This window comes from Pygocentrus nattereri, chromosome 7 (assembly GCF_015220715.1).
Source record: "Pygocentrus nattereri isolate fPygNat1 chromosome 7, fPygNat1.pri, whole genome shotgun sequence".
Taxonomy (NCBI): domain Eukaryota; kingdom Metazoa; phylum Chordata; class Actinopteri; order Characiformes; family Serrasalmidae; genus Pygocentrus; species Pygocentrus nattereri.
In genome coordinates, this window is record NC_051217.1 from 25,113,840 (window position 1) to 25,140,138 (window position 26,299).

Here is a 26,299-nt window from a genome sequence, read left to right on the forward strand (position 1 = left end):
ATAGAACCATCTAAAGCACATTCTCTGTCAAGCTGAAGAACCATTTGCATGATTAAAGGCGCATATTTGTATGTGCGCATATTTGTATGTCTGTGTTTGATCTCATGCTAACCCTGCGCTCCCAGGTTCCCCGATGGTGAAGGTGCGGGTGCAGCACCCTCCTGAGGCCAGCGTGAAGATTCATCAGGTGCTGAAAGTGGGCCCCACGGTGCACGAGCGGTCAGAGACGGTGACCTGGTCATCCGGACTCTCTGGATCCCGCAGGCAGGTCATTCTGCCGGGAGAAAGGGCTGAGGCTCCGCCCCCTCGTGTCCAGACACAGCTCAATAGCGTCCAGGCCCAGACCATCCGTGGTGACTCCACCTACACTGAGTCGTCTGGCTTCAAATACTGCTTCAGAGAAGTGCGCAACGGGCAGGTGAGGACCTGGAGGTTGGCGATACTTAGAGATATTTTCTTGTCTGATCAGTTGGAGCAGAGAAAAAAATAATTTAAAAAAAATATGAGTAGAACCCCGTCACACCCCGTCGTACGTCTTTACATCTTTACGTCACACTGATGAAGATGAGATGATGACAGTAGATAATTCACTCACATCTTCAGAGATGCTCCTTCACCGAGTTCTCTGTGAATTCTGGTCATAAGTTGTCTGAAGCACAACTGACATAGACAGTGTGTCCGAATTCAGGGACTGGATCCTTCGAAGGGTGCTTAGACCCGTGAAGGCTGGATCCAATGAGACAGTCTGCCCTATGGCAGATTTTCTGGTTGCCTCACAGCAGCGCTGTTCCCACACGAAACGCTGTTCCTGTCAAGTTCTTTTATAGTTCTTTAAAGACAGAGCCAGAAACTTTGTTTAATTTATTATAGCCATTTGCCTCAATTTTAACCCAATACTTATATTTAAAAGCAAACCCTTCTCTGTTGATGCCACCATGTTCTCAAATCCTCACTGGCATGCAGTGAACCTTGGGATATGTTGGCTGGTGATGGATCCACCCGTTGGATCCTTCATTTTCATCACATTTCTCGGACGCATATGAAGGAGCCCTCGAAATGGGACACCATCGGCCTTCAAACGTAGCCTCTGAAGGACGCAGCCCCTGGATTGGGATACACTGTAAAAATGTTCTTCCACTCATTGTGTGCAATTACACATTTCCACCAGAGAGGTCTCCAAATCCCCAAATCCTACATAGTGCTGCTTTACTGCAGTGCATAAATCAAGATTTCTGCAAATCTTAAGCATTTAAAGAAAAGCCTATGGATCAGAGTCTTTGAGATGAAACATTTTCACTCAGGCAGGTGTATGCTGGTGCTGTGTTAGATGGATGTGAACGAACTGTAAGGCTTAAAGGAGTGGTGAGGATGGCAGAAGCCATCAAAGGAAGCAAACTACCAGCTTTACAGGACCTCTACCAGTCCCACTGCCTCAGGAAGATCAGAAAGATCCGGTCAGGCAGTGTCACTCAGCACTCGGCCTGTTCACCATCCTGCCATCAGGCAGGAGATTCTGCAGCATCCAGGCTAGAACAACACGGCTAATGAACAGGTTCAATCCACAGGCTGTCAGGCTTCTGAACAAGCTGTGAAGCTGTGGCTCTGTCCCCAACTACCACTTCACTCAGTCACTCTGTCAGTGTATTATTATTATTATATCACAGCATCTTTGCTATGGACAATAACACCTTAACACTAAGCCACTTTAAAGAATAATAACACTGAGTCACATAAGTCACTTTAAAGTGTATATATTGTTCATAGATTATCCCTTGTTTGATATAACAAAGGATAATCTATGAGAGCCCCTCCCCCCTTGCATAGGTCTCTCCGGTCTCTGTATTTTGTGTATATTTAACACATTTCAGTTTCAGTATTTTCTCTCTATTCTTATTCTTACTGTGTTTACTGTCTGTAGAGTGACTATCTGAGCCTTACCACAAGCATTTCAATGCATGATTGTCCTGACATGTTGGGACAAATAAACCTGAAACTTGAACCTGAACAGATGAGCTGGTGGGTGAATGAAACAGTTCCTTGTGTCGTCCCACAGTGCAGCTCCCCAATGCCTGGTCTGAGGAGTCAGGAGACCTGCTGCAGGGGTGACGGCCTGGCCTGGGGAATAAACGAGTGCACGCTGTGTCCTCCTGAGTTAGGTACGTCTGAGCTCATGCAGTCCATCATTCAAAAGCACAAACATGTTATACGTACAGTAGTGTGGCATGGGCATGGTGTTTCTATGCCCTTCTGCGGTGCTAGTGTGTATTAAAGCCTCAGCACTTCTTGTGAAGTGAAATTCTCGAGGGTTTCTGCAGTTTCGTGTTGCCTGTCACTGATACTCCACGTCACTATGACATTTTATGACAAGTTTCATGGCTGCTGGAAACGATTCGTTCACAATTCTAACTACGGTGACGTTTCAGTTCAGAATACTGCCACCATTTAAGGTGGCACGGGAAAATTTGAACGAGAAGCTGGTGAATGGAAAGGCATCCTCAGCCTTGTCCTCTTGTGAACCTAAATGTAAGATAACCTGCATGTTTCAGTGCTCAGTACTAGTCAGTATTACTAAATAACAGACTTGGCATCTTGCATTCAGGAGATATTCATTGTTTATTTAACAAATCCATGTTTCTCAGTGAAATATTAGCATGTCTGCCAAAGCTGAAGCTCCTCAAAGTCGTGCATCTTTGTTTCATGGCATGCCTCTTTTTTACTGACCAGCCAGAGGCTTAATGCCGTGCTGCCATGCACGCAACAAGGCGAACAAAGCCTCCTCAATCACATCATATTGTTGACTAAAGCCAGGCAAACGTCATCTCCACAAGAAGCTCTGCAGAGGCCTTTAGTGTCTGTGAATTTGTGTGATCCAGCCGTAACAGCACCAACCAAAAGATCGGCTTTAACCTCTTTTACTTTTGCAAAAAAAAGCTGAATTTTCAGGTAAAAAGCTGAGTTGTGTACCCACAACCACAAAACACTCATGTACTCATCATTCTGGGGAATAAGAAGTAAATATACACAGTATCAGCAAGCACAGATTTTATTTGGTAACACTTTCCATGACTGTCACATTTGTAAGCATCTATAAGCACATTCATAACATATTATAATGCATTCATAAGACATCATAAATATGCTATAAATATTTATGAAAATGCATTACATTTTACGTTATAGCCATGCTTATTGATAAATTGTTAGCATAATACATTATAAGTACTGTTCATAACACATTATAAGAGCTTATAAGTTGTATTTGTCCACTCTAAGTAAAGTGAAGCGTACTGAACTAAAGCCTACTCCAGTGTTAAGAGTGAGGCTTCAAGTTGAAGTATTTACTGAAGAATTTACTGAAACACTAAAACACACACAATAAAGCTCATTACAGCCTTCAAATGTCAAAGTTTAAACTAGAGCTGCCATCAGTGTTTTACCCAATGTGGGAAAGTCAATGTACACCACTTTTAATGTTCACCACCTTTAGCCTGGCACTTTACACTGCGTATCCAAAAGAACGCCAGCAGAAATCAGCATTACTATAGTGTGATGTTACAGAGTGAAAGGTTCTAGTTTTGGATGATAAAACCAGTGAGGGAACAAATTACAATGACAGCGCTGAAGTGCTGACTGGCTCACAGAGAGAACCTTGTAGAACAAAGACAGAGTTTGACTTTGGAGATAGAAACTTTTTGTTTTGTAGACAAAGAATCTAAAAATGCATACAACTCAAAAAACACCTCACATAATATTAAAACCTTGACAAAAATGTTAGATAGAACATTATATTTCGAAGGGGAGAATGTATCGCTGTTGTCTGAACTAAACCTCATATCTCCAAAATGGTAACTTTACAGGAGAAGCAAAAAAATAACTCTACTTTTCATGTAAGTCAATGGAACCAGAGCTTTTTCAAAGTCATTTTGGGTCATTTTGTTTGGTCCATTCATCATGAAAGTTACACACAATATTAAGGGTAAAGGACATGATATGAGGTTTTGCTCTGACAGCAGCAATATATATATATAATGTGTGTGTGTGTGTGTGTGTGCATGTGTGTGTGTGTGTGTGCGTGTGTGTGTGTGTGTGTGTGTGTGTGTGTGTGTGTGTGTGTGTGTGTGTGTGTGTGTGTGTAAACATTGGTGTCCAAATAAACATCCTGTTTTTCCTACATCATTTGGACCCATATTGTGTGAAAACATGAGCATTACTTAATATCAAGTCCCTTTATATTAACAACATTAAAAATGAAGCTTTCCTGTAAAATTACTAATCTGGAGATTTCCCTCCCGTGTTTCTCCATTACGCAGAAAAAAATTACAATATTTGAAAAATAAACACCAATAAGGAAAATAATAATAATAATACAAACCACCATAAGAACAAAAATCCAATTGTTTCCACTTTTTACTATCCTGAACCCCCAGGACCCCCAGGACCCACTATATTTCACACCTTGATCTGATGTAATAATAACCTTTTACCAACTGTTACATCAATCACTGCGCCACATTTGACTGATCACCACTTAGTTAATTTGCGTAAAGTCAGTCTGGAATGAGGGCGGAGCTGAGTACGTGTATCTGATGTGTTAGTTATGTGTGTATATTGTCATATATTATAGAGCAGTATGACACGTTCTGGAGAAATGGGCAAATTATCCTGACTTCATTGATTATGTTGCATATATCCAGCTATAGATTTCGCCACCCGGATTTTTCTTTTCTTTTCTTTCTGTAATACTGATTGTTCTGTAAAGCTGCTTTGTGACAACACCTGTTGTAAAAAGCGCTATATAAATAAACTTTGCTTGCTTGCTAGATTTCAAGGCTCTGCTACTGGTCTTTAAAGCTCAAAACAACCCTAAAGCACTGCTTACATCACAGAGTGTCTGTCTGTTTATGTTCCAGCACGTAACCTAAGATTTGCAGATAGTGGCCTTCAACAGACACCCTCTGTAAAACACAGAGAACGTGGAGAGACTCTCAGTTATTCTGCTTCTTAACTGTGGAGCTCAGTTCAGCTTTTATTAGACAGTCGAGCTCAGGGCTCACCTTTAAGAAACACCTAAAAACATCTCTCTTTAACTCATTAAGCATTTAACTAAAACTGAATGTCTCATGGTTTTTATTGTCTTTTATATTTATCTTGTAATTTATTCTTCTCATTTTCTTCTGATTCTAATTAAATACAATGATCTCTTCTATAACTGTTTTATCAGCTGTCTGTGAAGCAATTTGAGCTGCCACCGACATGAAAAGTGCACTATAAATAAAATTATTATTATTATTATTATTATTATTATTATTATTATTATTATCAAGCCCTGAAGGCTTTTTCTGGTTCTAAAAATAGACAAAAACAAACACACACAGCACAAGGAGGCTGTGTTATCAGCCAGACTGTATGATGTCACCTAGCCATAAGTGACTGGGCGATCTCAGATATGAGTGTTTCTATTCATAGCTTCCCTCCAGACATCTGAGTTCGCCTTATTTGTACACGTTACTCTCTTTCAGCCAGTCTGGATCAACATTAAGTCATGTTTATCCCCACTGTGAGCTATATTAAAGCACTGCGTCTCGCCCGTGCCTGTCACCACCCTCAATTTTAAACACCACCACAGAATTCGACAAAATTCCTGAGTACACTCACCAGGTTATATCCATTCATTCAGAACCATTGGTCTACTGTGTTTTGCACACAGAGGAATTAGACCTCTGTATTTAACCCGTCCGGGAAGTGAAACACCCACATACATGCACACTAATGAACACACACACTAGGGGGCAGTGAGCACACTTGCCCGGAGCAGTGGGGAGCCCTATCCACAGCGCCTGGGGAGCAGTGGGGGTTGGGTGTCTTGCTCAAGGAAATCTCAGTCATGCACTGTCAGCTGATGGAATCGAACTGGCGACTTACTGGTCACAAGGCTGGTTCCCTAACCTCCAGCCGACGATCGCAAAGGAAGACGTGTCTATGACATTCCTCTTATATTCTCACGCTGGTTTTAAACATAACACTGAGTTATTGTTCTCTGCACTCCAAAACAATACTTGGAAAAGCTTCATGCTTGTATCCTCGTGGGAACACGTGGTGATTGATGACATTTAATTATAGCAGCACAGGACTCTCTCTTACATTGTTGAATGTGGAACACCACTGGAGAACCCTGTGTGTTATGAAAAAGGACTTAAACATAACCTTGTGGAAGCCCTGGAACCAAAATTCAAACATGAGCATTTGTTTAGGTTCTAAGGGTTTAAGGATTGAGCTTAAACTTGAAGGTTAAATGACGGTATCTATTAATTTACACCAAATTTTAAGTCTACACTCTTAAAAAAGATGGTTCTTCAGTAAAGAAGGTTGTATATGGAACCTTGAACACTCAAAGAACCATTTGAATGGAATGGGACGTCCAACAAGCTCATATAGGTGTAATGGTCAGGTGTCCACATACTTTTGTCCATGTATAAAACGTGCTTTTTGTTCATCGCTGCTGTCGTTTCAAACCCCTTAAAGCTCTGTAGCCTCTACTTCTGAGACATGAGGTTCTCTTATGTTTTGCATCTTTCATTGTGTCCACAAGTGTAAACAGTTCTTTGACCCTTTAATGTCCTCACCAAGAAAAAGCGATAGAATAAATAAAATAAAAATATTCACGTCTACCAAATGGTTGGGATGGCACTTTGTGGCATATATAGTGGCTCAAAATGTGCTCCACCAAATGGTTGAGCAGATCATTAAAGGGTTAAAGAGGATAAATGCTGACAAACACCCCTTAACGGTTGAGAAACGTTGATGAGAGGAGGATGTGGGAGGCAAGCAAGGGAGTTCAGCTGATCTCTCTGTGTCGTTTGACATTCTCTTTGTTTTCTGAGGCAGTGTGAACTCTCTGAAATGCTCTTTGATCTCTGAAAGAAAGGGATTTGCACTCTTTCCTCCACTTTCGTGGCTGAAGACCACAGACATAACATAATTCATTGTCCCGAGAGCTGTTTGTCTTGGCTTACAGATGCTGCTGCTCTCGTACTCAGTTTAATTCTCATTATAAGATGATGCTGAGAAGCTACAGCGGAAACGTTTAATGTGTCATACTCTGCTGTAACTGCTTCTCACTACCTTCTCGCTTTTCTACTGTCACTTGTGTATAGATTCAGGATTCTAGATTACTACATTCACATTTTGTGACATATTGTAACATTTATGACCATTTTAAAGGGGATTTTTCACTGATTTTTTTCATTAACTCAGTGTGTGAGGTGTAATCAGAGAGATTCAGAACAGTTTGGTGTGAAATGGTTCAGATGTCTATACAGTGGTGGTGATAGGAACCAGGCGTCGCCATGACTACAACACAGATATAGACATTTTATTTACCATCCAGAACCACCAGAGAACCTACACGAGTCTTCTGAGTTTATATGGAATGTTGATGATGGAAAATAGTGGAAAATCTGGAATAATCAGTTGTCTTTGGGGACCATTTTGCCGCACAGCGCACTGCATGTCTCCCTCCACCATGAATGGAGTTTAAGTTCTCTAAACTATCATAAAACAGTGTCTCAGTCATCAGGCAGTGAATTTAGAACCATTTCATGTAGGAACGTTCTGTGAGGAGCTTTTAGAGGGGGACGTCTTGTTCCTATCACCACGACTGTCAACAGTTCTGACTCTGTAAGTTTATCTAGAACAGAGCATTTCACACCAAACCACTCTGAACCACTCTGTTTACATCTTAACCAGTTAATTAGAAAATGTACAAGTTTGAAATCACCTCAAAGGCCTTAAAAGATAAGATTTTTGTGTTTTCCTTTGACGCATGTGTTCAGCTAACTCACAGAGTGGACATTGTGTTTGTGCTCATCTCAGTGATGTTTCTCCTCAGGGAGCAGAGGAAGGGGTGAGGGGAGCTGCCCCAAAGGCTTCGAGAGGGTCAATGGCACACAGTGTGTGGGTGAGTACACTGACCACTCCGTCAGAGAAAGTCTCTGACCATGTTGTGCATCGTCCCTTTGTTTGTGTACAAGATGTGTGTGTGCTTGGTGGAAAGTTGGTACAGTAAATGTTTAAAGTCTGTGTGGTTGTCCAATGTTCTCTGCAGATCAGCCAATCAGATAAAAGATGAAGTGCTGTGTCACACAGCCGAGTGATAAAGAAGAGACTGACCGGCTCTGATTCCGGTTTAGTCCAGCTTGAACAGATAAAAGCTTGAAGTATGTCCTGCTTTACTGACCAAAAGTCTGGCAGCAAAGAGTGATTTCCAAAAATATTTTACAATAAAGTCAACAACTAATTTACCAGCAGGTTCCCTCTTAAAAATGAAGCTTCTTCAAGGGTTCTAAAGTAAAGAAAATGGTTCTATATAGAATGGTGAACACGCAAAGGACCCAATGCATATTTAAAGGGTTCTTTGTAATCATGAAATGGTTCTTCAGATTGATGGAGAACGTGCTGTAGATGGTGTTGTATAGAAAACCCCCAAAAGGGTTCTTCTGTTGTTGCACACCATAAAAATATGGTTCTTCCAAGGCTCTTTAGTGAGAACCATGAACAGAATCATGAACACTCACAGAATCATTTGTATGATTAAAGGGTTCTTTGCATGATGAAATGGTTCTCCAGATTGCTGTTCCATCCGCTGTAGATGGTGCTGTACAGAACCTCATTGAAAAGAGTTTCACATAACACCCAAAATGGTTCTTCTATTGTTATGACGTCAAGCTTATTATAGTAGTAGAACCCTTTTTCGTGCTATATAGTACCATATACAACACATTTTCCATCAATATGAAGAGTTATTTAATTATGCAAAAGGTTCTTGCGTGTTCATGGATCCATATAGAAACATGTGGAATATATGTGAAATAGCTCTATGGTTGATTTTCTATTTATTATGTTTGTGTTGTTAATTCATCACCATCCCATGTGTAACATAAATCAGGAACCGTATTACAGAAGATTCTTAAGTCTGAGATCTGCTTTGTTATCATGGTAACTTCAGTTAAGACTTAATTTAGGACAGTAGGACAGAAGCCGTTACAGAACAACAGCTCTTCAGTCTATAATCTTGTTTCCAGACAAGAAAACGGTGTTACAGAGACATCCTGAGCTGAGTATCCTAAATATTTTCTCAATTTTCAGATAAACTCTGTTTAACTGTCTATTTCTATTATTTTATGTGGTGAAAGGCAGCTCAGTTCACTGTAAGCAGCAGAATGACTCTACGTTAATCTACACTGAACATGCTTTGACTTGTGAGGTTTTATTAACAGTGTTTAAAAGCCCCAGATTATGCAGACTTGACCTCCACCAAATATTCCAGTCATGGTGGTGAACAATGAGGAGGTGGAGCTGAACGTGTGTCAGTTTATTAGTAGGAGTAACATTAGCACACTCGGCTAAAGCATTTGGGAAATGGAGACTGAAACTGGGGTGCAGTGGCGCTCTGATAAACAGCAGTGGGCGACTCTGATGAACAGCAGGGGGCGCTCTGATAAACAGCAGTGGGCGACTCTGATAAACAGCAGTGGGCGACACTGATAAACAGCAGGGGGCGACACTGATAAACAGCAGGGGGCGACTCTGATGAACAGCAGGGGGCGCTCTGATAAACAGCAGTGGGCGACTCTGATAAACAGCAGTGGGCGACACTGATAAACAGCAGGGGGCGACACTGATAAACAGCAGGGGGCGACTGATAAACAGCAGGGGGCGACTCTGATAAAGAGCGGGGGGGGCTCTGATAAACAGCAGGGGGCGACTGATAAACAGCAGGGGGCGACTCTGATAAACAGCAGGGGGCACTCTCACATTATTCAGTTTATCACGCTTTAGTTTTGTACAGCACATACGAAAGGCTACATTCACATTACCAGGCTGAAGTGGCAAAAATCCAATCTTTTGCCCCGAATGTGACTCATTCATTTCATATGTGGTCATAGATCAGATATCAGATACAGATAAACAGCAGGGGGCGACTCTGATAAACAGCAGGGGGCGACTCTGATAAACAGCAGTGGGGGACTCTGATAAAGAGCAAGGGGCGACTCTGATAAACAGCAAGGGGCACTCTGATGAAGAGCTGGGGGCGACTCTGATAAACAGCAGGAGGCGACTGATAAAGAGCAGGGGGCGACTCTGATAAACAGCAGTGGGGGACTCTGATAAACAGCAGGGGGCGCTCTCACATTATTCAGTTTATCACGCTTTAGTTTTGTACAGCACATACGAAAGGCTACGTTCACATTACCAGGCTGAAGTGGCAAAAATCCAGTCTTTTGCCCCGAATGTGACTCATTCATTTCATATGTGGTCCTAGATCAGATACATATCTGATTTGTGTGCATGAGACCTTCATGTGCTTTTTTCCACTGCGCTGTGGCATCATTCAGCGTTACCATTACCATGGCAACAGCGCTGAACAGACGTTAAAGCCTGTAAACGGTGGAAAAGCAGCTCATCTCACCTTTTTCTCCTTCGTCTGGCTCTAATAATGAAGCTGAGAGCTGATCAGAGTTAATGATCTTGTCAGTGAAGCTCATTCTGCTCCTTAGTTTGTGCTGATGATGCAGAGATTCAGTCACGTGACGTTACTGAGTAGGATGAGCTCATGATGGTCATTTCAGGACGCTGGTTCATCACATTAACGACGGATTTGAGTCTCTTACGTAAATGAGTGTGAACTATCATGTCAGAGAGATCGGATTTGAGCAAAAAATCGGATTCCAGCAGCAAAGCTTGTAATGAGAATGTAGCTAAAGTGGCTCAGAGCAGAGTCGAAAAGATCAGATTTGTGTCCACACAGCCCTGAAAACATCAGATCTGAATCACATTAGTGCAGAAAATCAGATTTGTGCCACTTCAACCTATTAATGTGAACATAGCCTAACTTCAGAGTAGTTTTCCCAATCCCAGAACCAGCTGTGCTATTACTGCCTTAATTCAGTGACGTCTTTTAAGATTGGATCCTTGGCAATGAATTCACGTTCAGGCTCTTTTTTTCATAGAAGCTAAGTATAATACTCACTTTTACAGTCCGATTAAAGCATAAAGTTTCCCTGAACTGTTAGGCTGCTTATTTTATAATAATTTAATAATGAGATGTAATAAATACCTGAATAGTGATGTCAGTATTCAAATGCTGCCACCTCGAATGGTTAACCGAGTACTTGAGTACCCGTGCACACCTCTAGAGAACACTTGCATATACTCACACATAAACTGATGCACACACCCCTCCCACCTCTCCGTGTTACTCTGCTGTGAGCGTGAGTGCAGGCTTTATTACAGTCCTGCTTCCTCCTCTGGTGTAGATATAAACGAGTGCGAGCAGACGGGTTTCTGTCAGAACGGGAACTGTGTGAACACTCGCGGGAGCTACAGCTGTGTGTGCAGGCAGGGCTTCTTACTGGACGCCTCACACGGCATCTGTATCTGTAAGTACAGGACCTGAAGGACAGCAGGAAAATGGCAGGGCTGGAAGTCACACAGCTGGGCTGTCTGAGGAAAAGTTGGGGACAGATTGACAAATTGATAAATGCTGATTTGTATTACAACATTTGGAAAAGCTAGATGTCCCTAAACGTTTAAAGAGAGGTGTAAATCTCTCTCCTACACTGCAGAGAGGCTAACTTCTACTAAAAATCTGTGGTCCTAAAATATCCAGAAAACCTCTCCAATATTTCTGTCGGAATTCATGGTATTAATGGAGGCTTAGACGCCCCTTTATTGTACTGATTCATTAATAAGACCAGCACTAATATTAACTGATTCAGTAGAGCTTCATCACTCCAGTTCATCCCAGAGGTGATCGGTAAAGCTTCATCAGTTCAGCTCATCTCAAAGGTGTTCAGTAGGGCTTCATCACTCCAGCTCATCCAAAAGGTGATCAATAGAGCTTCATCACTTCAGCTCATCTCAAAGGTGTTCAGTACAGCTTCATCACTCCAGCTCATCCCAAATGTGATCAATAGAGCTCCATCACTTCAGCTCATCCCAAAGGTGATCAGTAAAGTTTCATCACTTCAGCTCATCCCAGAGGTGTTCAACAGAGCTTCATCACTTCAGCTCATTCCAAAGGTGATCAATAGAGCTTCATCACTTGATCTTATCTCACAGGTGTTCAGTAGAGCTTCATCATTTCAGCTCATCCCAGAGGTGTTCAAAAGAGCTTTATCACTTCAGCTCATCTCAAAGGTGTTCAGTAGGGGTTCATCACTTCAGCTCATCCCAAAGGTGTTCAGTAGAGCTTCATCACTTCAGCTCATCCCAAAGGTGATCAATAGAGTTTCACTACTTCAGCTCATGCCAAAGGTGTTTAGCAGAGCTTCATCACTTCAGCTCATCCCAAAGGTGTTAATTGGCCCTTCATCACTTCAGCTCATGTCAAATTTGATCAATTGAGTTTCATCACTTCAGCTCATCCCAAAGGTGTTCAATAGATCTTCATCACTTCAGCTTATCTCAAAGACGATCATCCCATTCCAATGTATCAGCATTGAGACAGGGGACTGTTTCAGCTCACTCCCACTTTTCATAAAGAGTTTTTCCTTGGCACCAAACCCCTCTGGCTTGCTCACTGGGGGATATGTTATGACTGTATGTTTTCAAACTTCTGTAAAGCTGCTTTGTGACAACAAAAAAAGCGCTATGTTGTAAAAAGTGCTATATAAGTAAACTTGAATTGAATTTAATTGAATCAGTAGAGCTTCATCACTTCAGCTCATCCCAAAGCTGTTCAATAGAGCTTCATCACTTCAGCTCATCCCAAATGTAATCAGTAGAGCTTCATCACTTCAGCTCATCCCAAAAGTGTTTAGCAGAGCTTCATCACTTCAGCTCATCCCAAAGCTGTTCAATAGATCTTCATCACTTCAGCTCATCCCAAAGCTGTTCAATAGAGCTTCATCACTTCAGCTCATCCCAAATGTAATCAATAGAGCTTCATCACTTCAGCTCATCCCAAAGGTGATCAGTAGAGATTCATCACTTCAGCTCATCCCAAAAGTGTTTAGCAGAGCTTCATCACTTCAGCTCATCCCAAAGCTGTTCAATAGATCTTCATCACTTCAGCTCATCCCAAAGCTGTTCAATAGAGCTTCATCACTTCAGCTCATCCCAAATGTAATCAATAGAGCTTCATCACTTCAGCTCATCCCAAAGGTGATCAGTAGAGCTTCATCACTTCAGCTCATCCCAAAAGTGTTTAGCAGAGCTTCATCACTTCAGCTCATCCCAAAGCTGTTCAATAGATCTTCATCACTTCAGCTCACCCCAAAGGTGTTCAGTAGAGTTTCATCACTTCAGCTCATCCCAAAGGTGTTCAATAGAGCTTCATCACTTCAGCTCATGCCAAAGGTGTTCAATAGAGCTTCATCACTTCAGCTCATTCCAAAGGTGATCAATAGAGCTTCATCACTTCATCTTATCTCACAGGTGTTCAGTAGAGCTTCATCATTTCAGCTCATCCCAGAGGTGTTCAAAAGAGCTTTATCACTTCAGCTCATCTCAAAGGTGTTCAGTAGGGGTTCATCACTTCAGCTCATCCCAAAGGTGTTCAGTAGAGCTTCATCACTTCAGCTCATCCCAAAGGTGATCAATAGAGTTTCACTACTTCAGCTCATGCCAAAGGTGTTTAGCAGAGCTTCATCACTTCAGCTCATCCCAAAGGTGTTAATTGGCCCTTCATCACTTCAGCTCATGTCAAATTTGATCAATTGAGTTTCATCACTTCAGCTCATCCCAAAGGTGTTCAATAGAGCTTCATCACTTCATCACTTCAGCTCATCTCAAAGACGATCATCCCATTCCAATGTATCAGCATTGAGACAGGGGACTGTTTCAGCTCACTCCCACTTTTCATAAAGAGTTTTTCCTTGGCACCAAACCCCTCTGGCTTGCTCACTGGGGGATATGTTATGACTGTATGTTTTCAAACTTCTGTAAAGCTGCTTTGTGACAACAAAAAAAGCGCTATGTTGTAAAAAGCGCTATATAAGTAAACTTGAATTGAATTTAATTGAATCAGTAGAGCTTCATCACTTCATCTTATCTCACAGGTGTTCAGTAGAGCTTCATCATTTCAGCTCATCCCAGAGGTGTTCAAAAGAGCTTTATCACTTCAGCTCATCTCAAAGGTGTTCAGTAGAGCTTCATCACTTCAGCTCATCCCAAAGGTGATCAATAGAGTTTCACTACTTCAGCTCATGCCAAAGGTGTTTAGCAGAGCGTCATCACTTCAGCTCATCCCAAAGGTGTTAATTGGCCCTTCATCACTTCAGCTCATGTCAAATTTGATCAATTGAGTTTCATCACTTCAGCTCATCCCAAAGGTGTTCAATAGAGCTTCATCACTTCATCACTTCAGCTCATCTCAAAGACGATCATCCCATTCCAATGTATCAGCATTGAGACAGGGGACTGTTTCAGCTCACTCCCACTTTTCATAAAGAGTTTTTCCTTGGCACCAAACCCCTCTGGCTTGCTCACTGGGGGATATGTTATGACTGTAGGTTTTCAAACTTCTGTAAAGCTGCTTTGTGACAACAAAAAAAGCGCTATGTTGTAAAAAGCGCTATATAAGTAAACTTGAATTGAATTTAATTGAATCAGTAGAGCTTCATCACTTCAGCTCATCCCAAAGCTGTTCAATAGAGCTTCATCACTTCAGCTCATCCCAAATGTAATCAATAGAGCTTCATCACTTCAGCTCCTCCCAAAGGTGATCAGTAGAGCTTCATCACTTCAGCTCATCCCAAAAGTGTTTAGCAGAGCTTCATCACTTCAGCTCATCCCAAAGCTGTTCAATAGATCTTCATCACTTCAGCTCATCCCAAAGCTGTTCAATAGAGCTTCATCACTTCAGCTCATCCCAAATGTAATCAATAGAGCTTCATCACTTCAGCTCATCCCAAAGGTGATCAGTAGAGCTTCATCACTTCAGCTCATCCCAAAAGTGTTTAGCAGAGCTTCATCACTTCAGCTCATCCCAAAGCTGTTCAATAGATCTTCATCACTTCAGCTCACCCCAAAGGTGTTCAGTAGAGTTTCATCACTTCAGCTCATCCCAAAGGTGTTCAACAGAGCTTCATCACTTCAGCTCATGCCAAAGGTGTTCAATAGAGCTTCATCACTTCAGCTCATGCCAAATGTAATCAATAGAGCTTCATCACTTTAGCTCATCACAAAGATGTTAATTAGAGCTTCATCATTTCAGCTCATCCCAGAGGTGTTCAAAAGAGCTTTATCACTTCAGCTCATCTCAAAGGTGTTCAGTAGGGGTTCATCACTTCAGCTCATCCCAAAGGTGTTCAGTAGAGCTTCATCACTTCAGCTCATCCCAAAGGTGATCAATAGAGTTTCACTACTTCAGCTCATGCCAAAGGTGTTTAGCAGAGCTTCATCACTTCAGCTCATCCCAAAGGTGTTAATTGGCCCTTCATCACTTCAGCTCATGTCAAATTTGATCAATTGAGTTTCATCACTTCAGCTCATCCCAAAGGTGTTCAATAGAGCTTCATCACTTCATCACTTCAGCTCATCTCAAAGACGATCATCCCATTCAAATGTATCAGCATTGAGACAGGGGACTGTTTCAGCTCACTCCCACTTTTCATAAAGAGTTTTTCCTTGGCACCAAACCCCTCTGGCTTGCTCACTGGGGGATATGTTATGACTGTATGTTTTCAAACTTCTGTAAAGCTGCTTTGTGACAACAAAAAAAGCGCTATGTTGTAAAAAGCGCTATATAAGTAAACTTGAATTGAATTTAATTGAATCAGTAGAGCTTCATCACTTCAGCTCATCCCAAAGGTGATCAATAGAGTTTCACTACTTCAGCTCATGCCAAAGGTGTATAGCAGAGCTTCATCACTTCAGCTCATCCCAAAGGTGTTAATTGGCCCTTCATCACTTCAGCTCATGTCAAATTTGATCAATTGAGTTTCATCACTTCAGCTCATCCCAAAGGTGTTCAATAGAGCTTCATCACTTCATCACTTCAGCTCATCTCAAAGACGATCATCCCATTCCAATGTATCAGCATTGAGACAGGGGACTGTTTCAGCTCACTCCCACTTTTCATAAAGAGTTTTTCCTTGGCACCAAACCCCTCTGGCTTGCTCACTGGGGGATATGTTATGACTGTATGTTTTCAAACTTCTGTAAAGCTGCTTTGTGACAACAAAAAAAGCGCTATGTTGTAAAAAGCGCTATATAAGTAAACTTGAATTGAATTTAATTGAATCAGTAGAGCTTCATCACTTCAGCTCATCCCAAAGCTGTTCAATAGAGCTTCATCACTTCAGCTCATCCCAAATGTAATCAATAGAGCTTCATCACTTCAGCTCATCCCAAAGGTGATCAGTAGAGCTTCATCACTTCAGCTCATCCCAAAAGTGTTTAGCAGAGCTTCATCACTTCAGCTCATCCCAAAGCTGTTCAATAGATCTTCATCACTTCAGCTCATCCCAAAGCTGTTCAATAGAGCTTCATCACTTCAGCTCATCCCAAATGTAATCAATAGAGCTTCATCACTTCAGCTCATCCCAAAGGTGATCAGTAGAGCTTCATCACTTCAGCTCATCCCAAAAGTGTTTAGCAGAGCTTCATCACTTCAGCTCATCCCAAAGCTGTTCAATAGATCTTCATCACTTCAGCTCACCCCAAAGGTGTTCAGTAGAGTTTCATCACTTCAGCTCATCCCAAAGGTGTTCAATAGAGCTTCATCACTTCAGCTCATGCCAAAGGTGTTCAATAGAGCTTCATCACTTCAGCTCATGCCAAATGTAATCAATAGAGCTTCATCACTTCAGCTCATCACAAAGATGTTAATTAGAGCTTCATCATTTCAGCTCATCCCAGAGGTGTTCAAAAGAGCTTTATCACTTCAGCTCATCCCAAAGGTGTTCAGTAGAGCTTCATCACTTCAGCTCATCCCAAAGGTGATCAATAGAGTTTCACTACTTCAGCTCATGCCAAAGGTGTTTAGCAGAGCTTCATCACTTCAGCTCATCCCAAAGGTGTTAATTGGCCCTTCATCACTTCAGCTCATGTCAAATTTGATCAATTGAGTTTCATCACTTCAGCTCATCCCAAAGGTGTTCAATAGAGCTTCATCACTTCATCACTTCAGCTCATCTCAAAGACGATCATCCCATTCCAATGTATCAGCATTGAGACAGGGGACTGTTTCAGCTCACTCCCACTTTTCATAAAGAGTTTTACCTTGGCACCAAACCCCTCTGGCTTGCTCACTGGGGGATATGTTATGACTGTATGTTTTCAAACTTCTGTAAAGCTGCTTTGTGACAACAAAAAAAGCGCTATGTTGTAAAAAGCGCTATATAAGTAAACTTGAATTGAATTTAATTGAATCAGTAGAGCTTCATCACTTCATCTTATCTCACAGGTGTTCAGTAGAGCTTCATCATTTCAGCTCATCCCAGAGGTGTTCAAAAGAGCTTTATCACTTCAGCTCATCTCAAAGGTGTTCAGTAGGGGTTCATCACTTCAGCTCATCCCAAAGGTGTTCAGTAGAGCTTCATCACTTCAGCTCATCCCAAAGGTGATCAATAGAGTTTCACTACTTCAGCTCATGCCAAAGGTGTTTAGCAGAGCTTCATCACTTCAGCTCATCCCAAAGGTGTTAATTGGCCCTTCATCACTTCAGCTCATGTCAAATTTGATCAATTGAGTTTCATCACTTCAGCTCATCCCAAAGGTGTTCAATAGAGCTTCATCACTTCATCACTTCAGCTCATCTCAAAGACGATCATCCCATTCAAATGTATCAGCATTGAGACAGGGGACTGTTTCAGCTCACTCCCACTTTTCATAAAGAGTTTTTCCTTGGCACCAAACCCCTCTGGCTTGCTCACTGGGGGATATGTTATGACTGTATGTTTTCAAACTTCTGTAAAGCTGCTTTGTGACAACAAAAAAAGCGCTATGTTGTAAAAAGCGCTATATAAGTAAACTTGAATTGAATTTAATTGAATCAGTAGAGCTTCATCACTTCAGCTCATCCCAAAGCTGTTCAATAGAGCTTCATCACTTCAGCTCATCCCAAATGTAATCAATAGAGCTTCATCACTTCAGCTCATCCCAAAGTTGATCAGTAGAGCTTCATCACTTCAGCTCATCCCAAAAGTGTTTAGCAGAGCTTCATCACTTCAGCTCATCCCAAAGCTGTTCAATAGATCTTCATCACTTCAGCTCATCCCAAAGCTGTTCAATAGAGCTTCATCACTTCAGCTCATCCCAAATGTAATCAATAGAGCTTCATCACTTCAGCTCATCCCAAAGGTGATCAGTAGAGCTTCATCACTTCAGCTCATCCCAAAAGTGTTTAGCAGAGATTCATCACTTCAGCTCATCCCAAAGCTGTTCAATAGATCTTCATCACTTCAGCTCACCCCAAAGGTGTTCAGTAGAGTTTCATCACTTCAGCTCATCCCAAAGGTGTTCAATAGAGCTTCATCACTTCAGCTCATGCCAAAGGTGTTCAATAGAGCTTCATCACTTCAGCTCATGCCAAATGTAATCAATAGAGCTTCATCACTTCAGCTCATCACAAAGATGTTAATTAGAGCTTCAACACATCATCTCATCCCAAAGGTGTTAATTGGAGCTTCATCACTTCAGCTCATCCCAAAAGTATTCAGTGGAGCTTCTTCACTCCAACACATTCCAAAGATCTGCTAACTAGAAAAGGCAACTGTATTTTTTAAAACATACAGTATACAAGTGCAGGCTGTTGAGAAATTGAGAAAATTAGACCTTTGGACAAATTGTGTAGGTGTGCAGTTACAGACTGTATAATTAACCTCATCATTGGTCAGTTTTTGACCACAGAGCCGCTGTTGTCCAGATATTATTTGGGTATTGAATTAAAACAATTGAAGCACAACAATGACACTGACATGTCAGTGTGTTTTGTGTTGGTACAAGAGTATCAGGCACAGCAGTGTTGCTGGGCACATCAGTGTCACTGCTAGTTTGGCAAAAGTGTCAACCCAAGAATGGCTCTTTGGTCAGAATCTGACCACTGATGACAGACTTATACAAACTGTGCATCAACATGTTTTAAATTTGAGAAGTATAGAGAATACCGCCCTTTAGTATTCTTAATATAAGGTCATTTTTCAGCCCTCAGTGCAGCGAGTCGGACAATAAACAGTGGTGGTTCTAGCTGTGTGGAGCTTCAGCCCTGCCTATTCCTACCAGGATTGCTGTGCTGCTGTTCATCCATGCTTTAGTGATGCCTGCTGGGCTCAGCTGCCTTTTGCCCTTTGATTTCTGTGCTCCTACAGCTGCCCTGCTTAGGCCCTGCCTGATCAGTCATGAACCTGACAGCATCCTCAGCCCCATACAGTGTTTCCTCTGTGTCTGTGTGCTCTGTGCTGATTTTGTTAAAGGGCCCATATCATGCAACACTAAATCCTCAAATAAGAGCTTGATTTACCATTTAACGTCTTACGTTTCATTTAAAGGTGCACTGTATAAGATTTAGTGCCATGTAGTGGTAGAATTGCAATCAACTGAATACCCCTCACCCCTCTCTTTCCAAGCATGTAGTAGAACCTACGATGGACATCAGGTTTTCTTTTCTTGGCAGCATGGATTCACCCTCCCTCACTTTTCCTCTAGTGTAGCTAGTGTAGACTGAATAATTTCAGCCTAGATTGCTGTTTGTATGAGGCACAGTAAAGGGCAGCCAATCCAAATGGAGATAATTTATGCATGTCAGCTTAACACCTGGAGGTGGAAAATGATTATGGACAGTTTTAAATACAGTATGACTGATTTTGGCACATGCAACACAATTAAACCTAGGGAAATAAATAAAATGCAAAGAAAATGTAGAATATGGGCCCTTTAAAGTCTGCCTGCTTGGTGCGCGTCTGGCAATCTTTTCAGTCTAGTTTGGGTCGTGTTGTCTCTCTGTGTCGGAATGCTACTGAAGCTTACTGAGTGTCAGTCTATGCATATGTATGTTTGTGTGTGTGTGTCTTTGCTCATGCCTGTGTCTCTGAGCGTTTTGTGGCCATGGTATTTTCCGTGGCCAAGTGTGTGACGGCTGTATGTGGAATGCTCGGCTCTGGAAGTCAGATCTGCTCTTCTAATTCAGAAATGTGTAACCACATTGTTGTGGTTCAACAAAATAACAGATGTACCCACTTTTTCCCCCTTTGCTCATTGGTGTCTAAAAGCCTTGATTTGATCTGCCAGACTGTCACTTTAAAAAAAATATTTTGGTTGAGGTTGTTCATATATATCAACTATTGTCTCTATAAATTCTATAGTATTACCTCTACAAACCCAAACTGTACAAAGGAATGTGCTGTGCGAATGCAGGATGTCAAAAAGGCTGTGTATGTATTCTGTCTGTGTCCTTCCCTGGACCTCCATGCATGTTGGATGGTGTGCACCTGTCCACTTTTCAGGGCCTTCGCTGTGTGATCCTCTAGTGTTTGTGCTGTGCATATGATGGTGCTTTTGCTGTGATCAGCCCAGAAGGTGATTTCAGAGGAGAAGGATCAGTGTTTCCGGATTGTGAGCCAGGGCTCCTGCTCTCTGCCCATCCTGAGGACCATCACCAAGCAGATCTGCTGCTGCAGCCGTGTGGGAAAAGCCTGGGGACGCAAGTGTGAGGCCTGTCCATACTTCGGCTCCGGTCAGTTCTTCATCCCATGTGTAAATGTCCTTTAACACACCTGAACCAGGACAGGAGGAACCCCTGGTGTAATCTATCTATGCATCAGTCATACCTGTCTGTCTGTCCATCTCTATACCCATCTGTCTGTCCATCCACCTGTTTCTCCATCCGTCTGTGCATTCACTTGTGTATCCGTCCGTCTTTCCACCTACAGTGTCTGTACATCTGTCTGTAAATCCATGAGTCCATCAACATATCTGTCTGTCTGTCTGTCTGTTGGTCCGTTGGTCCGTCCATTTGTCCATTTATCTGTCTATCTATATATCTTTCTTTCTAGCTAGCTATCTGTTAATCTGTCTACCCATCTGTCAGTCTATCTACCCATCTGTCTATCTATCTGTCTATCTATCTATCTATCTATCTATCTATCTATCTATCTATCTATCTATCTTTCTAGCTAGCTGTCTATGTATCTATCTATCCATCCATCCATCAATTTATCCTTTCATCTTTCTATCCCTCCTCCTGTGCACCCATCCATCTGTATATCTGCCTATTCCTCTATGCTTCTATCTGTCCATTCAACCATTCATTCATCTATCCACATATGTAATATGAGTCAGATATGCTGGGGTTCCACTTTAGACGAAAAATCTAAATATACAGTGCGTTTGATTTCCAGGACAGAGAGTTAGCAGCCCAGATTATCTGGATGTGATACAGACTTTCTGCAAAATCAAGACCCCATGAAGATTTTTCTTTGAAGTTATTCTTTTTTTTCAAAGAAATTAGCTTCTTATTTGCATGATATTTTCAACATTTTCATCACTCTCTTTATCTGCTTCTCCACTGCCGCTCCCTCATGGATGCCTGAGTCTGTAGAAAATGAACTGGGGGCAAAATGGCGTGTGCTTTGCTCCACATTGAAAATGAAAGTGCAGCGTCAGATGTGGGTTAGGGGCTGTTTGGAGGTGCTAAATGTGGATTTAATCTTATTATGCATGAATGTGTGTTCACAGAAGAGTTTAAGGAGATCTGTCCTGCTGGGCCGGGCTACCATTACTCTCCCAACACTCTGAAGTTTAACCAGAGGGTGGCTGAAACTCACCGGACCCCTTTGGTTTCTGAGCTCAAACCCCAGCAGCAAGAATCCTCCATATCACAGCCAGCAGCTAGACACCAACTGCCCACCAGCCCACAAACCACACGCCCTCAACCGCCGACAGTCGGCCAGGCCACCCACGTCCAGCAGCCAAGCGTTGCTCATACTAACGTTTTCATCATCCAGGGTGGACCACAGCAGCCCAGCAGCGCTGGAGCCCAGACTCAGAGCAGACCTGCAGCTACGGCAACCAGCCAGCCTACCAGAGCACAGCCGCGTGAGTGACCACAGTTGAATCAGTTATTTTTGTCCTCGTTCAGTTTTTATGTTTTCATAAAAATAAACATTGTTGGTTAATATTATTCATGTTATTTTTGTACTTAACACGCAGCCGTCATCAGGACACAAACCGGCCGGCCCTCTGCAAGCAGACAGCCACTCAGACCCCTCTCGGTTCCAGCTACATCCCGCCCTTCTGCACCTAGAACAAGTGAGACAGTCTGAGTTACACCTTTCTGATTGCTTTACATTTAAAATCACAACCTTTCCTCTTTTTTCCCACCATATCATTAACCTTTACTCGATCACTGTAATGGGACCGGCACACCACTGAAGTGTTCACTCCCCTTCAGCATACATCAGATCATTCAGCAATAATGCAATTAGAAAGCTGGAATCTCAGGATTCGATTCCCACAAACCTTTTTATGATCCGTTATTCTTAGCAGTTACGATCGTCTCATTTGCAGCTTCGGCGCTGAATGAGCAAATCTGTGTGTCCTCACCTTCAGACCTGCGTCGCTCCCACAGGGACACTGTAATCCAGAACATGTGGTCTGATAACATGGCAAGAGTCAGTTTAGAGATCAGAGTCAGGAGGAAATAAACTCCTCCATTCTAGACTCTGTTACTCTGAGTCAGTCATTCAGACAGTTATTCTGATTGGGGAAAAAGAATACTATCTTTCAAATTAGACCAAGATCACGACTGCAGCCCAAAGTATGTGGGAACAGCGCCCCCTTTTACCTGGGGTAAGCATTTAACAAGTTAAAAAATCTCATACTTTAGTTAGTCCATTCATCCTCATCTCTTACTTTTAATCTTCCCATATGGAAAAAACATTGAAATATATTTATAAAATATTTAAAAAAGGCAAAAATATATATGTTAAATATAGTTAAATATGTGTTTCTCTGTGTGGAGCTGAGTGTAATGAAGGTTCCAGATGTAGCTAAACGTGCCGACTGTGATCTGCACCGTACTTTACATTAACCGCATATGTCTGCAATCAGATTCTCACACACAATGTACTTCACATATCAGATCAGACCTGCATTTCACAGAGTATCAATACCTACAGCCCTCGCTTCTGTCCTGCTAAAGAAGGACCATTAGATCAGATTTAACATGAAGAGACTGGAACACAAACTAATTTCTAAAGGAATCAGACAGTGAAGAGCATCAGACAGGATTCTGGAGATGTTCCTCCACTTTCAGATGGAGCTGATAAACTAATTTCTAAAGGAATCAGACAGTAAAGAGCATCAGACAGGATTCTGGAGATGTTCCTACACTTTCAGATGGAGCTGATAAAATCATTTCTAAAGGAATCAGACAGTGAAGAGCATCAGACAGGATTCTGGAGATATTCCTACACTTTCAGATGGAGCTGATAAACTAATTTCTAAAGGAATCAGACAGTAAAGAGCATCAGACAGGATTCTGGAGATGTTCCTCCACTTTCAGATGGAGCTGATAAACTAATTTCTAAAGGAATCAGACAGTAAAGAGCATCAGACAGGATTCTGGAGATGTTCCTACACTTTCAGATGGAGCTGATAAATTCATTTCTAAAGGAATCAGACAGTGAAGTGAATCAGACAGGATTCTGGAGATGTTTCCACACTTTCAGATGGAGCTGATAAACTAATTTCTGTAGGAATCAGACAGAGAAGAACATCAGACAGGATTCTGAAGATCTTCCTACACTTTCAGATGGAGCTGATAAACTCATTTCTAAAGGAATCAGACAGTTAAGAGCATCAGACAGGATTCTGGAGATGTTCCTACACTTTCAGATGGAGCTGATAAATTCATTTCTAAAGGAATCAGACAGTGAAGAGAATCAGACAGGATTCTGGAGATGTTTCCACACTTTCAGATGGAGCTGATAAACTAATTTCTGTAGGAATCAGACAGAGAAGAACATCAGACAGGATTCTGAAGATCTTCCTACACTTTCAGATGGAGCTGATAAACTCATTTCTAAAGGAATCAGACAGTTAAGAGCATCAGACAGGATTCTGGAGATGTTCATATACTTTCAGAGGGAGCTGATAAACTCATTTACATTTTTCTATGGAACATTTCTAAGTGTAATATTTTCACATTTATTTAAGATGAATGTATTTAAAAGTATATTCGGTTAATATGGAAAATATTAAGAAATATATTTTAGTGTTTGACATGTATTTTCAGTTTTGGACTTAAATTGAAAGTATGTGTGGTCCTTCATAAAGTGTGTAGGTTTCATGAAGAATGCACCATCAGAAATTACCCAAAATGACTTGGAAAGACGTCTGGTTCCATTGACTTACATTAAAGTAAAGTAGGTTTTTTCTTCTCCTGTAAAGTTACCATTTTGGAGATACGAGGGTTTGCTCCAACAGTAGCGCCATGTTTATTTTTTTATGTTTTCCCTTATGGGTGCTTTAGTGTTTATAGGAAGTAGCTTTAAGTATATTAGGCTATAGATTTTTCTAGTTTCGCATGGATTTTCAAGGATTTTCCATGTTAGATGACGGAGTTCCACGCAGTATCCTGGACTGCATCCGGCCGCTCAGGTCTGAGTGAGATTTTGCTGTCCACAAGTTCTGACATGCACTAAAACTGAGCCCATTTGCAAACGGTTTACCACACAAAGCCGCCCTTGTTCAGAGAAATGACACAATCTGAAACTCTGCTGGCTGCACTCCATCCCGCCTCCACCCCTTTGATTTGTGAAGAGACTGAGATGAGGCCAAACTTTTATCAAAGCAGAAAAATGTGGGTTTGGACTGAGCGCTGAGCTGGAGCTGAAAGGTGGCTCAGTGCTGCTATCGCTCTAATTGGACAGTGTGAAGAACGTGAGCTGGAAGAGGATCAGTAAGCTGCATTGTGAAAAGAGCAGATGGAGCGATCTTAGTAAAGTCACTGAGACTCTATTATAAATATATTTGATATTACTAATAATCAGGGATGGACAGCACTCATCAAAATGCATTTAAAAAGAAAATAATATTTTTCTAAGCTTGGGATCTGAGCTTTATTTCTTCTTCTTCTTCTTCATTCGGCTGCTCCCTTTAGGGGTCGCAACAGCGGATCATCTGCCTCCATCTTGCTCTATCCATTGCCTCCTCTATTTTCACACCAACCATCTCCATGTCCACCTTAACTACATCCATAAACCTTCTCTGAGGTCTACCTTTTCTCCTTCTACCCGGTGGCTCCATCTCCAACATTCTTTGCCCAATATATCCACTATTCCTCCTCAACACATGTCCAAACCATCTCAACCTGGCCTCTCTGGCTTTATCTCCAAACTGCTCCACCTTCACTGTCCCTCTGATCTGCTCATTTCTAATCTTGTCCATCCTTGTCACTCCCAACGAAAATCTCAGCATCTTCATCTCCGCCACCTCCAGCTCAGCCTCCTGTCTTTTAGACAGAGCCACAGTCTCCAAACCATACATCATAGCAGGACGTACTACTGTCTTGTAAACCTTCCCTTTCACTCTTGCTGCTATCCTTCTGTCACACATCAGCCCTGACACCCATCTCCACCCACTCCATCTTGCCTGCACCCTCTTCTTCACCTCTTTTCTACACTGTCCACTGCTCTGGATGGTTGACCCAAGATATTTGAAGTCATCGAACCTTTACGACCTCTACTCCTTGCATCTTCACCTTTCCACCCGACTCCCTCTCATTCACACACATGTATTCTGTCTTGTCTCTACTGACCTTCATTCCTCTCCAGTGCAAACCTCCACCTCTCCAGATTCTCTTCCACGTGCTCTCTACTCTCACCACAGATTACAATGTCATCTGCAAACATCATGGTCCATGGAGCCTCGTGCCTGACCTCATCTATCAACCTGTCTATCACCATTGCAAACAAGAAGGGGCTCAAAGCTGATCCCTGATGTAACCCTACCTTCACCTTGAAACCATTTGTCACTCCAACTGCACACCTCACCACTGTCTCACTATCCTCATACATGTCCTGCACCACCCTAACATACTTTTCAGCTACACCTGACTTCCTCATACAGTACCACAGTTCCTGTCTTAGCACCCTATCATATGCCTTCTCTAGATCCACAAAGACACAATGTAGCTCCTTCTGACCTTCTTCTGTACTTCTCTACCAACACTCTCAATGCAAAAATTGCATCTGTGGTACTCTTTCTGGGCATGAAACCAAACTGCTGCTCACTGATCTGAACCTCTCGCCTTAGCCTTGTTTCAACAACTCTTTCCCATACCTTCATGGTGTGG

General features: G+C 42.0%; 1 protein-coding gene across 6 annotated transcripts in view; it reads left to right on the forward strand.

Annotated features, from left to right (window-relative positions):
- The window catches only part of LOC108410553 (latent-transforming growth factor beta-binding protein 4), a 157,428-nt gene that overhangs the window by 71,214 nt on the left and 59,915 nt on the right, over positions 1–26,299 (forward strand). For 5 of the 6 annotated variants that reach the window (XM_017681689.2, XM_017681690.2, XM_037539950.1 and 2 more), the window contains 7 exons: positions 126–418; positions 2,054–2,156; positions 7,889–7,957; positions 11,316–11,438; positions 20,513–20,677; positions 21,679–22,038; positions 22,153–22,251. In XM_017681689.2, coding sequence (XP_017537178.1) covers positions 126–418; positions 2,054–2,156; positions 7,889–7,957; positions 11,316–11,438; positions 20,513–20,677; positions 21,679–22,038; positions 22,153–22,251 — 1,212 coding nt within the window. The remainder of the gene's footprint in view (positions 1–125; positions 419–2,053; positions 2,157–7,888; positions 7,958–11,315; positions 11,439–20,512; positions 20,678–21,678; positions 22,039–22,152; positions 22,252–26,299) is intronic. The other variant, XM_017681691.2, reaches the window with a different exon arrangement.